Source organism: Uloborus diversus, chromosome 5, assembly GCF_026930045.1.
Source record: "Uloborus diversus isolate 005 chromosome 5, Udiv.v.3.1, whole genome shotgun sequence".
NCBI classification, from domain to species: Eukaryota; Metazoa; Arthropoda; class Arachnida; order Araneae; family Uloboridae; genus Uloborus; species Uloborus diversus.
In genome coordinates, this window is record NC_072735.1 from 75,819,511 (window position 1) to 75,834,873 (window position 15,363).

General features: G+C 32.8%; 1 protein-coding gene across 1 annotated transcript; it reads right to left on the reverse strand.

Moving 5' to 3' along the window:
* Window positions 1-1,689: 1,689 nt before the first annotated feature.
* On the reverse strand, window positions 1,690-11,814 carry LOC129222387 (peroxisomal biogenesis factor 19-like). Its single transcript, XM_054856889.1, has 2 exons — window positions 11,709-11,814; window positions 1,690-2,955 (listed from the first exon to the last, which is right to left on the reverse strand). Exon 2 carries the CDS (start codon window positions 2,941-2,943, stop codon window positions 2,104-2,106), a length of 840 nt encoding a protein of 279 aa, XP_054712864.1. The 5' UTR covers window positions 2,944-2,955; window positions 11,709-11,814; the 3' UTR covers window positions 1,690-2,103.
* Window positions 11,815-15,363: the final 3,549 nt, after the last annotated feature.

The following is a 15,363-nucleotide window of genomic DNA, read 5'->3' on the forward strand; positions in this document are numbered from 1 at the left end:
TATTTTAAAAGCCTTGCTTGAATTAATTACAAATACTTTATTTTTTAACAAACATAAGATGGCAACAGTTAAAAATTTTAAATCATTGAGATAATATTTCCGATCATTTCCATTCAATTAAAATCACGAGAAATACGCAGACGACAATCTATTACGATTTATCTTTCTTATTGTTGCATTAATAAAGCTATTTTTTTTCGCAAAAAAAAAAAAAAAAAAAAAAAAAATCAACACCTCTTGGAGCGATTGGCGTCAAAATTGAACCAATGCCTGTTTACGTATGGATTCACATATATTCCAAATTTCAACCAGAACGCAGCATTACTTCTTGAGATAGGGCACTCACAATGGAAAAAAAGAACGGGCGATTGCGCTACCCCCCCCTTTTTAGCTGTTGACACCAAAATAAAATCAGCTCTTATACCCACTAAGGACTACTTGCCGATAAGCCGATAAATTTTTCTTTCATTCTGTTCATTATTTCTTGAGATACAGCAGTCACAATCGACGACAAAAAACGTTCTATAGCTCAACCCCCGTTTGAGTTATTGACACCAAAATTGAATCAGCACCTGTTCCTGTTAATGACAACATATGGACCAAATTTTGTCTGATTCCGCCAGTTATTTCCTGAGGAATAGCAAGCACGCGTACCTCAAAAAACGTCCCATTGCTTCACCCCCCTTGGAGGAATTCGCGCCAAAAACCAATGGGCACAAGTTCACATAGGGGCACATATGTGTACCAAATTTCGTTCGATTTCATGCGGTAGTTTTTGCTGTAGAGCGGCCACAAAAAACTGGTCACACACAGACGTGACACACACACATACACACATACATACACACACACATACATACACACACAGACAGACAGACATTTTCCAAAAATAGTCGAAATGGACTCAGCACACCTCAAAACGTTCGAATCCGTCAAAATTCGAAATTCGAAAATTTGCACGAATCCAATACTTTCTTCTATGTATTAGATATAGAAGAAAGTAAAAAAGAAACCCCAAGGACTTGAAGTAATTTTGTGCACAATTTCAAGGCTGCAGGTACTACATCGTCTCCTGGACGCAGGCCTGCCACAAACAGAATATCCCAATTTCTTTGATGTCACCTTTTTTTTAATACATAGAGATTATTGTTAGAATTTAAGGGATTCAAGAGTAAGAGATTTAAGAACTGCTATTTTAACTGACGTGCAATCATTATCATTGCAAACAATAAATACTTTGAGTGCTTATTGAAATATTGGCTGTTTAGAACAGCTGACCATATGCCAAAATAAAATGAGAAAATTATTTGCAGCTTGTCTACAGTAGATGTAGCAAAACAGAATGAAGCAAGAGTTTAAAGCTACTACATGTAATGGAAAAGTTACAAATAACTTTTCATTTTATTTTGGCATAAATGCAGTATAGTCCTACTGTCCTATTCCTTCATACTTTCTCCCTATACTGTATGTTTTCCAAAACATCCATTTTTACTGTTTTTTTTTTTTTTTCATCTCTTTCTTGCTTATTTCTGCATTTTCTTGAGTGTGTAGTTTTGTTAGATAGCAATTACTGGTTATACATTCTATCTTATTCTCAACTGTCATGTTTTCCTCATACACATATTTTTTAAAAGTAGGTTCAATGAGGTTACAAGTTGACAATAACTTAGACAAATTTAGCAGAAAACATTTAATAATTACGCAATTTCTAAAGTTTTCATAAAGCCACATCAATTACATTGTTATGATTGTTTAATTAATTAATAATGTAAAAAAAAGCACAATTGAGCATGCTTAAACAATTTTAAAGTAAGTTTTTAAGAATACATTTATTTACAAAATTTAATGAATAATATTGCACATGATTTGAATACAGCTGAACATAAACAACACCTTATAGATTTCCGAACAGTGTTAAGGTACAAAACTAAGAAGTCAAGATTGAAACAAGGTCTGCAAGGGTCTACAATTTGTTAAGTTGTTAATGAAAGACTTTTGCCATAACCAAATATTAATGTAATTTTAAAAACAAGCATATTTAGTATGCATGAAATGAATTAGACAGTTAAATTAATCTAAAATTGTAAAATATATAAACCAGTTTCACATAATACTACACTGCTGGGGCATGCCCGGTATTTGAATATTACCATGTTCATCTAAAGGCACTCCTTGGTTCATATCAGAAACTAACTCCTTCGGAGGGTTACCACAACCCTGTATTTTTTGCATTAACTGGAGAACAGTCTCGAAAGATTTCTTCTTAGACTCTTCATTATCATCTTTATCCTCTTCGAATTCCTCACACACTTTTTTCATTAACTGAAACTGGTTAGTGTATGTTTCATATTCTTCCTCTTTCAAAGAAGGTTTATTATCTGTCAGCCATTGTGGATATTTGTCCACAATTTCTTTTAGAGATGGATAAAGTAACTCCTTTGACATTAGCTTCTGCATTACATTCTGCATGAGAGGCATGAATTCTGGTACTTCGTCTGTATCTGATGGATCATTAAGACCAAATCCACTGAAGAGATTAGCAAGTTCTTCTGGAGTTGGTTCTGGAATATTTTGAGCTCCTGCCGTAAGACCACGGATAGTTTCTGCAAAAGATTCGGCAAAGTTTTCGTCTGTGATGGGACCACCTTGATTCAGAGTTCCCATTAAATTTTTAAATTCATTAAGCTCTGATTCATTTTCTAAAAAGTTCTCCATAACTTCACTGAACTGTTGAAATTCTTCACTCCATGAAGCATTGTCAGCAACTGCAGATGATGCAGTACTTGTTGCTTTAGCTTCAATAGAACCACAAGATGAAGTCTCTTGGTTGCCAGACGAGGATTTTTTAGGAAGAGGTCTATCAAAGTCATTTATACAGCTGTCTAGTAAATCATCAAGATTTTCGTCAGCAGAAGCCTTTGCTTCCTTGTCTTTTTGCTCCATTACATCAAAAATCTGAAATACAATTAAATTTTACCATCACAGAATAAATATTTTAATTTCACGACTTGGAAGTATTACCTGCTTATATTAATTCTCACATAAATAATAGCCATTAAATAATTAATTAAGTAACCCGCGCGTTTAAACTTTAATGAAACTCGCACCACGTCATGATAATTTGATGTTTAACATGCTAGAAAAAGCTTTATTGTGACAAGGCTGAACTCGATCCAGTAACTTAACGGTTTTACTGGTAAGACTGTAATTTCAGGAGAATGAAGAAACGAAAACAATTAACACTATCAACTGGAGTTGAGGGTGAATCCATTGGTGTAAGGGTTAAAATTTCAACTATCAAAATATCATTAAACAGGCAATTGCTTTGCTCAAATGTAGAAGAGTAGAAGCAATTTTCACCTGTCATACATTGACAGGAGACTTTCTAGTATTAACATTTAATAGCGTTAAATTAAAAAAAAAAAAAAAAAAACATTTTTTCTACCCCTCCTTTCCAAAAGTAAAAATTTCATTGTTAGATCATTTTTGCACAAAAAATTATTTTATTTTTATCAGTTTTATTCCATCAGCAGTAAATTACAGTGGAAGTTTATCAGAATCTTTCAATCAGAAATAGCCAGATATGGGTGAAAATAAACCTGTTGATGCTACTGTACTACAATTTGTCATTTAATTCTCATATCCATTAAGTTATATTAAAACTTTTAAAAAATAAATAATATTAAATTTTTTCAAATATAACTATAGATTTTTACTTAAAACAATTTTAAAGCAAATATTGGCAAAATAAGAGTCAACAGGATTCTGTTTGATATCTGCAACTATAAGTACTATACCTTCACTCTACATTCACATCAATTATGTATCAATACATTTTGCACCAAATTCAATAATATATTCATTCTAAATCATGTTTAGTGAATATTGATGGAAATCAATTAAAATTGAAGGTAATGAATCAGGAATATTCTGGCATGGGAATGAATTGGGGGCAAAAGACGAGGATTACTGAAAATTTTGAACTCTTGCTTGATTGAGTATATAGAAATAGTAGGTATTTCTACATGTGGTTGTACAGTTGAACTTGCATGTAACGAGCCCTGATGAACTTTTATGACTTTTTCCATAAACATGTTTGACTGTATAATGTATAACCCTTATCATTGCAGCAAAAATGTTATTGTTGAAAAATGTTCTTCTGTTTCAAGTTTTTAGGAAATTAAGAAAAACATTCTAGCCTAGATTTGATTCCAGATAATTTCTTAAAGTCGACTTTTCAAAATCTTATAATTATTGAACTATTACCAGGTAAACAATGTTGTTCGCACAAAAATGCTCAGCGACACAGGGTGATTTTTGTTTATAATGAAAAAAAAAAGTTACATTTTGACTAAAATGCATTGCTAGTGTAAGTATAGAAATACAATCTACTCATGTGGGTCAATCCATTTTAAATAGTTCAAAAAGAATAAAAAATTTTTGTTCAACATTTTTGATTTTCCTAATTTTTTTTAACCATTTTATAAAAATTGGAGCCGAAATTGAACCACGCCTGTTTTATATACACGGGTCATAGCGCATTTTGACGGTCAAAAAGTAGGAAAAGTAGGATATTTTTGCAAAAAAGTAGGAAAAGTAGGACACTTTTACCAAAAAGTAGGAAAATGTAGAACCAGTATTTTAATGCAAAAATAGGAAATTTTCAAAACAATTAAAAAGTAATTGAACAACATTTTTCATGAAAAACTTCCTTTCATGTTTTTAACTTGTTAGTACATATCTTACATGCAAAATATATAAATAAAAAACAAACAAAATACAAACATAATTATACTTAACTGGAGTACGATATACACTTTTTTTAGGTCAACTCAACTTCTTATTCGAGTTGTTAAAAATTACATTTCTTTGAAGTTTTTTTTTTTTTTTTTTCAAAATATCATTCGTAAGCATGAAATCAAAAAATGTGTACAATACTGATGTAGAAGCAATATTAGATGGTTGACTGCAGAAACTTCAAACTATAAGTAAAACTTACAACTTTTTAGAGCTGTTGGTGCATAAAGCTTTGTTATTTTAATTTTACCATTTTTTAAAATTCTAATAAAACATCATTCATAAGCATTGAATCAAAAGACATGTACAATACGTATGTCGAAGCAATATTAGATTGTTGACCCCGGAAACTTGTAACGTTTCAGAACTGTTAGTACATAAGGCTTTGCTAAGCAACAAAATATTTTAGGTCAGAAATAACATGAAATTTCTAATTCAAAACTTTTTGACATAAAAAGAAAGTTTTTTTTTCTCTGATTTAACTGAACTTCATTCTTCCATACTGAAAATTATATCTATTTTACAAAACTGTTGAATTTTACGAAAATGTGATAGAAACAAAAAAAAAAAAGGTGGGGGAGGATTCAGTTTTTTTGACTATAGTTCAAACTGAAATTCAAATATAATAACTAACATTACATGCCATCAAAAAAAAAAAAAAAAAAAAGAAAGAATAACATACATAATCAAGTATAATTATCAAAAGTTTGTACTTATATAGATGGATTTTTTTTTACTATATACCTTTTAAAAACCAAAGTTTTTTCTTAACATAAACAGTAGAATTCAGAAGAAATTGCAAGCATGTATAACTTTGAAATAAAATCAATATTATATACAGTCGAGTCCCGACTTACGCGAGGGATGCGTTCCAAGACACCTCGCGTAAGTTGGAATTTCGCGTAGTGGAACAAGGTATGTTTAGTAATTTTTTATAAGCATACCCAATTGTTTCAGACGTTTGTACACACCCCTCATATTGTTTCAAACTATTTATTAACTATATATTGCAGTATCTTTTACAGAGAACCGACTTTTTCTGTATTTTAGAAAAAGCATTATTATTTGGCATAAGATTCTGTAATTTAGCACAAGATCAATGATTAATGGGGGAGAGAAACTTAAAATAAAGCAGTATGGTACTTACAGTATGTACACTATAGCATTATTACAGCCCTCAACAGTATAGATGTAGTAAATATATTTATAATTTAAAAGATGAAGAAGGTTTATGCAGCGCGATCAGAATGTTATCAGAATGTATTTTGTCAACGTTCATAGTAAAATGAAAAAAAAAAGGTTAATCGGAGCGGTTATTTGTATAAACTAAAGCAAAGCGTTGTTTAGACTAATACAGTGGGTGAACTTCCGCTTTCAGTGATGTTTATGGGGTGTAAGTCCATTCACAAAATCAATATTTAGCGCCAACGAGGCCCATTCTAACTCTCCGCCGCTCTTTTCCGAAAAATTTCATGTTGCATGCGGTAATTTGTGTCTGCACTAAAAAATTTATTACTCACGAAAAACTCGCGTTATAGCCATTTCGCGTAAGTCGGATCGCGTTGTAGTGGTATCCGACTGTATACCTAAACAATTTACAATTAACGAATTCTCATTTTCTGAATGAAACTTTTTGAAATAACATCAATTTCAAAGTTTTTTGAAGAAATTTCAAGTAAAATTCTAAAGGAAAATCATGCTAAAAAATAGGAGAAGAATTTTTTGCTGAAAAGTAGGAATTTTTGCTGAAAAATAGGACAATTCCTACTTAAGTAGGAAAAGTAGGAGGAAAACGGTTCATATTGGTTCATATGGTTTATATAGGTTCATATTGATACCACATTTCATCCAGAATATAGCATTATTTCTTGAGATATAGCACTCACAACAAAAAAGAAAGAATGTTCGATTGCATTCCTCTTTTTCAGCTGTTGCCCCTAAAATAAACAGCTCTTGTACCGTAAGGGCTTCTTGTCAATAAATTTTTGTTTGATTCTGTTCATCATTTCTTAAGATATGGCAGTCACAAGTGACAACAAAAAATGTTCGACAGCTCAGAGCCCGTTTGAGCTATTTACAAAAAAATTGAATCAGTACCTGTTATGAGCAACTTATGGACCAAATTTTATTTGATTCTGCCAGGTTCTTCTTGAGTAGGCATATATATAACTCAAGAAATGTTCTATTGCTCCACCTCCCTTGGAGCAATGGAACATTCCACTTTCACTTGGAGGAATTTGGGTCAAAAACTAGCGGGCACATATGTGTACCAAACTTTGTTCGATTAGCGGCCACAAAAACTGGTCACACACATACAGATACACATTTTTCAAAAATGGTCGAAATGGACTCAGCACACCTCAAAGAGGTTCAAATCTGTCAAAATTTTCACGAAACCAATACGTTCTTCTACATATATTAGATACAGAAAAAAATTAAAATTAAAGCCATTTGTTGCAATTATCCCCCAACTCCTTCTCCAAAAGAGATGGCCAGAGCAACGTATCACTTCTAAAAATCCTACAAAATGAATCCCCCTAAAACTTCAATACTGCAGTCTGGGGGTCAGAATCAGGGAGGACTAGTAGTTCTGCTACCCTAGGTGATATTGACAAAGACCCCTCCCCTTCCCATTGAATAATAATAATACATTTTTTTTAAAGTTAAGTGCTTAAAATTAAAGTTAGCTTCTAGTTGAATTCCAAACTGGGCTTTACATATCCAAGCACTGCTACACACTTTGTTATCTTTATTTTAACATTAAAATAATGTATCTTATGGCACTGAAACAGGCATTAATATTTTCAAAAGACTTTTCAATCATGCAAAAATTTAATTGAAATTCTTGTTGAATTCTGATCTATGTTTTGCATATCCAAGCACTGGTACACACTCTTAAATAATTGTTTTTAACATCAGGGACGTAACTAGAGGGAGGCAGACGGGGCTTGTGCCCCGGGCACCAGATTTCAGGGGCGCTAAACTGACTAAGTAAATGCTCAAATTTACTTTTGTAAAAGAAAAAAAAGGAAACATTTTTTAAAAGTTCAAAAAAGACCCCCTCAGTGCGGGCGCATGCAGAAAGCTTGCATGGTTTAATGTGGATAAACGATAAAATGTGGTAAAGATGACGGAAAGAGAGTGAGGCGGGCACAGTAAACAGCATGAATGTATTTTCTTAGAGTTATTAGTACTTATTATATTTTATCTAAATAACCTCCCTCTCGGAGGAGGAATATAGGAGCAAAGCCTATGGGGAGTACACACCAATACAAAACAGCGGAAATGCTCAAATGTCATTTTTCTACAATTAAACGTCATAAAAAGCTGCCAACATGATGTCTTCCTTTCATTTACAATGGCGAGAGCTTGTCTACCCCACATGTTACACTGCTCCCTTGCCCTAGTTTAGTTTACAATTTTCCCATTCTTGGAGAAAAATCTCGCACTATAACAATGGAGATTCAATTTAAAGTCTAGAGGCTGCCTATTTTTCTTTAGAAAATACTTAGGTTTTTTAGAGATAAATTGAGCTAAAATGAGAAATTTTAGACTTAGTTTCGATATATTTTTGCCACCCACACAATATTTTACATATAATCATCTACTTCAAATTCAATTAATGTGTCAGAAATAAACTATTTGTTCACCTCTGAAACTTCAATTTTGCTTTGGTACTTTTGATGAATATTTATATTTACAGCAGAATCTCGTTTATGTGGCTCCCGTTTATCCAGATCTCTGGCTTATCCAAATCAAATTTGTAGAGTGAAAAAATATATTCACTTGAATGATAATTCTAAATTGTGATAGTAAGAACGGAACTATAAATGTGCCAAATATTCGCTCTTTATTTTCATTAAATACACAACTGCTATATATAGGCGGTCGAGAAAATTATAGTTATCAAATAAAAAACGTGACACATTTGGAGTTTCATTCTGATACCACTGTAGCTGAACTAGAAATGATACACAGTATTTGCGAGTAACAATCCTATTTAATTTTGTTACAAAGCATCGTTTTTTTGCTGAATAAAAGATAAGTCTGCTTATTTGCGAATTAATTAGGTACTGCTTATTATCCGTATTATCCGGATTTTCGTTTATTCGAATTGCCTTTGGCCCAAGTTAGTCCGGATAAATAAGGTTATACTGTAAATAGAAATAACCCGGAAAGAAGCGCACTGAAAACATGTAATGTTTTATATGTTCAAGATTTGTGTTTTTTAAAAGAAGGTTAATAGAAAGAGTTTTGATGTCACCCACATTAGGTTTCTGTTTTTCTATTAAATGTTTTTCAAATGTATACTTATATACCATAGGTGGGGAACGTGCGTCCTTTAAAAAAATTAACTCTTGTAATAATTAATATTTAATTTAAAATGCGTTGCATATAAAATTATCAAGAAAATGTTTAAATAAGATAATCTATCCATTTCGATTGTAAGTTGTAAGTAAGTTCATTGTAAGTTGTCGGCTTAACGTCAATATACTAAGTATAGTAATATTCAATTAATTTCAAGTTAGAAACAAAAACTAATGACCCACTAAATTTTTCATCGGAGTTAAAATTATTTCACGTATTATTGCGACATGTTGCTCTTTTGTAGCTCAATACTGTTATTTTTCTTATGAATTTCTTCATAGTAGTATAATAAAAATACTTAAAAATCGAAAACATTTTTGTTTTATTTTTTTCATTTGAAGTGGTAATTTTAAATTCGTATCTCAATATATTAAAAAAAAAAGTAACTCCAAAGAAATTATGAAAGGATGCCTGTGGCGGGCCTGCATCCAGGAGACCCCATAGCACCTACAATCTTGAAATTTTGTACAAAATTACTTCGAGCCCCGAGGATTTGCGCCTGGGGTTTCTTATTTTAATTTTTTTTTCTTAGTGATTAATTTTCTTAGGCTAAAATTTAACATAAATTGCCTATTGAATGGATGAAATATTTCTCACATCCTTTAACATTTCATGTAGTTCAAAAAGATTTTTTTCTGCATCAAATAAGGCATGTAACAATTTTATCAATAAATTAGAACAGCAAATATAAGGGTTTCCATTTTAGTGAAAAGTCCTAGGCTCAGTCCGGAGGTCCTTTAGCACCTATAGCTTTGCAAGTTGATACAAGTTAGTTTGGAAGGCTTGAAAAAGGTGCTCTTTAAATTGATTTTTTTTTAATGCCTCGGTGAGGCATATTTCTATCAAATTTGTTTTATATTTTCGGGTAGGAGTGGGATTATGTTTTAAAAATGAGCTCTTCATTTAAATTCTATTTTCTATGGGAGGGAGAGGGAAATATTCACTTTCTTCGAAACAGAACTTGTAACGTGTTTCTCAATCTGATTCTTTCTGACAGACGATTTAAATCTTCGCGAATCAAATAAGGTGTCGAACCAATCTTTGGGGGTTGGTAAGCCGTCAACGAGCAGGGGACAAAGTCCCCTGGTAGAAAAAAATAATGCAACAAGTTGTTCATTACTCTTAAATGGAATTACAAAATTATGTTTCCTTGAAAACCTTCGTATGTAAAATAATAAATAAAATTTAAGGATTTTTACGCCCTATCGATATTTTAAAAAATGCAATTTTAAAACTGTGAAGTCGCAATTATAGGATTATCAATACATCCTTTATCACTGCATAATTCAAATTAATATTTTAAAATTATTATTTTTAATATTTTTTTTTTATGAGAGGGGGCGCTGAAACGCGGTCTTGCCCCTGTTCGAAAATGATCTAGTTACGTCCCTGTTTAACATTAAAACGGTGAATCTTAAGGCGCAAAAACAGATATTTGTATAAAAAAATGTTTGAATTTCGAAATTTGCTGTCCCTAAAATCTGTCGCCCTAGGCGGCCACCTACCCCAGGAGCTGGCCATAATGCACCCTACCCTCTTGTCAGCATAACCTGATAAGCATTCATGGATCATTGAACTTAATAGTTCATCTGACATGAAATTGACTTAAATAAATCTTACCAGTAAAAATGACATTTAAATCAACACATGCGGACACACGGAACAGAATGTATTATTTTCTACCCATTTTATTCACCATAACAATAAATTTATGTATGGATAATCAGTTGATTTTTCGTTTCCTCAAATTTCTTCCGGCTTCCCGGACTTTTTACAAAAAAGTGGACAAAATAGCGGCCCTGACCAGCAAAGAATAAAAGTGAGTCTTTATGCTATAAAAATTATTATAAACACCTTAGTTCTTGAATTGTGTGAAAAACTTACAAATGAAATGTCAGACACTTACTGTTCAAATATGCCCAGTATTCAAATTTACTCCCTCCTAGCTAAATGTTTACCATTTTCTTCAGCCTAGCCTTGTATTTTTCCCCCCTCAAATTTGATCGATAAATGATTATAATCACTGAACAAGCTTTTATAAAATTGAATTTCCTTCTACATAATAAAGATATATTAATTAGCATTCAAACAAGTCCATCATGGATTACTTTTAAGTTTCAAAACGGCTCCATTGAAACCATAAGTGTTCTCTCTCCTAATAAATTCTATGGTTATAAGGTCGTGATAAATCTAACTTAAATTCTAAAATTAAATACGTGTTAAAAATCATATTCTAAAATTAAATACGTGTTAAAAATCATACTTTTTTTGCAATTACGTCTAAGAACTAAAGAACCAAGAAATTGAAAAAAACTTAGTAGGCACTGCTGGGAAGTGTTAAAAACAGAAAGAATGAACATAATTAGTTCAAAAAATTTTAGTTGACATACTTATTAGGCAGAAGAGGAAAAATACCATAACTACTGTCATCAGATGTAAACAAAGCTTCTTAAATACTCAAAGTTTACTTTTGAAATTTACATCACACAATTTTACCTTGAAAAGAAGCCTAAACGAAAAACGAAGAATTGAAAATTACTTACTGAGACAACAATTAACAACACAGCTAAGAAATTAAGCACCTCTTTATGTATGCCTGAACTTCACGGTGAAGAGCAAAAGCAAAAACCAGCATCAGGTGAGTTTCTGTTGTAATCGTTGCCATTCCGCTTTAGAATAAATGCATAAACACTGGTTTGGGCACTTTGCAGCCGGTTACCCGGTTTTAAGCCCTAAACACAATACTTTGAGACTGGAAAATGACGTCCTCATGAGTCGCCCGATTATCAGCCATACTTCTGCGTTTCCTGCTTACTTGTTAAATTTTTCATTTCACCGCTTAACAAATCTCGAAGTTTTTAATGTTTAAAAACAGGTATCAAAGCAATATTTTTGCAGAATTGCAAAAGAATAAATAAATAAAATGAATTTGAATTCTGATGTTTTTAATTAAAATTATGTTTTTCGCAATCACGAGTTGCGAGAGGACCTTACTCAATGGCGTTATTGTTTCTAGAAACTGATCCTGTCCCCCCAAACCTGTCCTTTCTCCTGGGCGGTTACGTGTGTATAGTTGTGTGTGTGTGAAGACGCACATGTGTAGGCTTGTGTGTGCGTAGACTTGTGAATGGACGTAGGCGTGTTGTATGTGTGTCGGTGTGTGTGCATGAGCATGCGTGTGTGCAGAACATGGACGCCATCGACAATGAGAAGCGTATTTCGGGGGACATTGCTCAGATCCGGAGAAGCCGCGCTTGCAGAGGACGGTGGGCGGGAGTGCTGCAGAGGGAGGCGGGGGGGGGGGGCGGGTTAGGTCAGCGTAACGTTAAAGACAGTCAAATTAGAATAAAACAAGCAATCATGATTGCTCAATAAATTAAAAAAAATAAGAGTGATTAGTTTGGAAGATATTTTAATCGTGACGATTATTTTTGATGTTATTCTTTGCTTCGACTTTTAGTCCAAGTTATGTAGAAATTACTTTGGCTAAACTATATACGCCATTTGTAATTTTTTAAATAAACTCTTTTGCAATACAATCAGTAAAATTCGCAACTCCAAGAAACTATAGAGGGCACTGCAGCCACCGTCTAATGGTGGATGAAAAAGGTAAAACAAACGCCTGCCGTAGAGTAGAAAATGCAAATAAGCTTAGTAATTTTTGTTTGTATGCATGACTTTTTTTGTTTTATTCTTTTTCAATTAATTTTTGAAGTCTTGTGGATATTCTGGCCCACGTAGAAAGAATTGAGATTTCAAGAAGCATTTACTAAACGTTAGAAATTAATGCAAATTTTGTAGTCTGTAGGTGCAAGCAGTCATTTCCACGATGTTAAATTCGATATTTATCAATTCGTGATGGAACTACATTTTAATTGTGGCCAAACCAACACTATAAATATATCATGTAACAAAACCTTTGTTTCCCAGATTCATCAAAAGATGAAGATGATACTTGTTTGGCTTAGCGCTAATTGTTTTACATCTGTAGCTAAGTTAGTTCTCAAATTGCCGAATCGGTTAACTTTAATTTTTTCTGCTTCGTATTTTTCTAATTTCTGAATTATGATTAAATCTGTCATACATCATCAATAAAATTTTCACGGGTACATGGTGGTAGTTTTTTACCCTCGACACACAAAAGAAGGGGGTATAAGTTTGACGTGTCTGTGTATCCGTGTGTCTGTGTGTTTGTTGTGACGAATTGGAGGGTTCACCTGGGTAGCATGGGATCCGGCGGAGAACTGTTTGTCAAAGACTCAAACTTTACTGCAATTTTTTATTTACAAAAAATAAAATTGTACACCATTTCCGTCTGGAGTAACTTCTCGTGGTTAAAATAAATATTTACAGCAATAAAAAGTGATGTTCGTGGTAAACTTAATTTCTCATGAACTGTCCTCAGGACGAGGGCTATCTCCGATGCCGGTCACACATTATCAAAGTCCAGCTCGAGTGAGCTCTTCACCTTCGTGCGCGTCAGAGCGTCCGATCTCTCCGCCGAGATCTTTCGTCCAAGTCACCTCCTCATCAAGGGGTGTGTGTCTTGTCCAGTAATTAATTTTCATTGGACGAGTGATGGCGTGGCGATCGACTTTTTTCCAGTACGGACCTTTTTCCAATGAATTTGTTGTCTGAAATCAGCTTTAAACGTTAAAAAGGCGTATTTTCAGCCTTAGCTAATTGCCAAAATATTTATCTTTTGCTAGAAAATCGAGGTTGGTAAATAGATAAACAGGCTCGTTGAATTCTAGACGGAACTTCTTGTTATTCCAATGAGTTAAAAAATATTTTTTCTCTAAAATAGCTACTAAGGGAGATTTGCCCTACATCCAGGGCCGCGCCGCGCCGTTCCTATATGCAAGGTCGTGCTGCCACGACGACGCCAGAGTCAAAAAGGCGCTGAACTCTCCCAAGTAACATAAATCACGTTACATCACGTTGCTCTGAAGCGTTGACATCACGTTACTGGTAACGTTGATAGAGCGAAAATATGTCTCGTTGCAAAACGCAAAAGCAACGGTTTTAGTAACGATACATCAATGGTTTCAGTAACATTACATCAACGATTTTTGAAACGTTACATCAACTTTTATTTATCACGTTACATCACGTTGCTTTTAAACGTTGTATTAAGCTTTTTTTTTTTTTTTTTCAAAGCTTAAATGAAGTTTTTTTTTCTTGGTCAGAAGGGAGGTGGGTTCATTGAACCCCTAATTTTTGATACAGTAAGTATTCTGCATTTTTTGTTAATGCAATTACTGTTAATATACTTTTATAAAATCTTTACATTTTTTTTTTCAATTTATAAAATGCCTCATGCCGTTTAAGGCGTTCGAGTATTTTCACTGTTGCTTCATTTACAATATTTTGTAAAAGCATTCCTGTATTTAAAAATAAACAGAGCATAACATAGCATAGCAGAATTTACATCAAGTGGAGTTCTATTAATAGTCAAAATTAACGATATTACTTACAAATTAAATAAGAACTTCTTTCATAAGTAAATCGTTGAAAAAATAATCATTACTAAAGAACTCCACAAATATTTTCCGAAAGGTATGAAAGTTTTGAAAAAATCTTCTTACATCAGTGCTTCAATAAAAATTTGCAATATTATTACTAAAGATAATTTCAGTTACGTAACGAATTTTTTTCAAAAAATTGCTACAATTATTTCGTGAAAATCATTCTGCAAAAAGCCGATTAAATGAGTAAAAAATGGTATCATTTATCGCTTTTATAGCTTATTATTGGAACATATCCCCAAGCTTCAGCATCTTTTTAAGAAATCAATGAATACATACTCAAATAAAAACATCTATCATTATTCTTTCAAACAATATAATAAATAAAAGTACAGTGGGAAAAATACTCTAACTCCGACCAACGGCGGTTCATTAACTTCATAAAAATATATAACAACACTTTTTTTTAATTAAATAAGTATATCAACAATAATACACTAACAATAATGCAAAGTACTTACCGCTAAAAGTGATGAGAGATCGCGATTACGAAGCTGCAAAACAATGGCGGCATAGCAAGCCAGAAGTTGTTTATTGAAAATGGCCACTAGGATTCGGAGGTTGCCGAAGACGAGGCAAGGTGCAATGAAAAGTAATGATAAGTAACGTTTCTTTTGCAATTGTTTGTCAACGTTACAAATTTAAGAAATTTGTAACGTGATGTAACGTT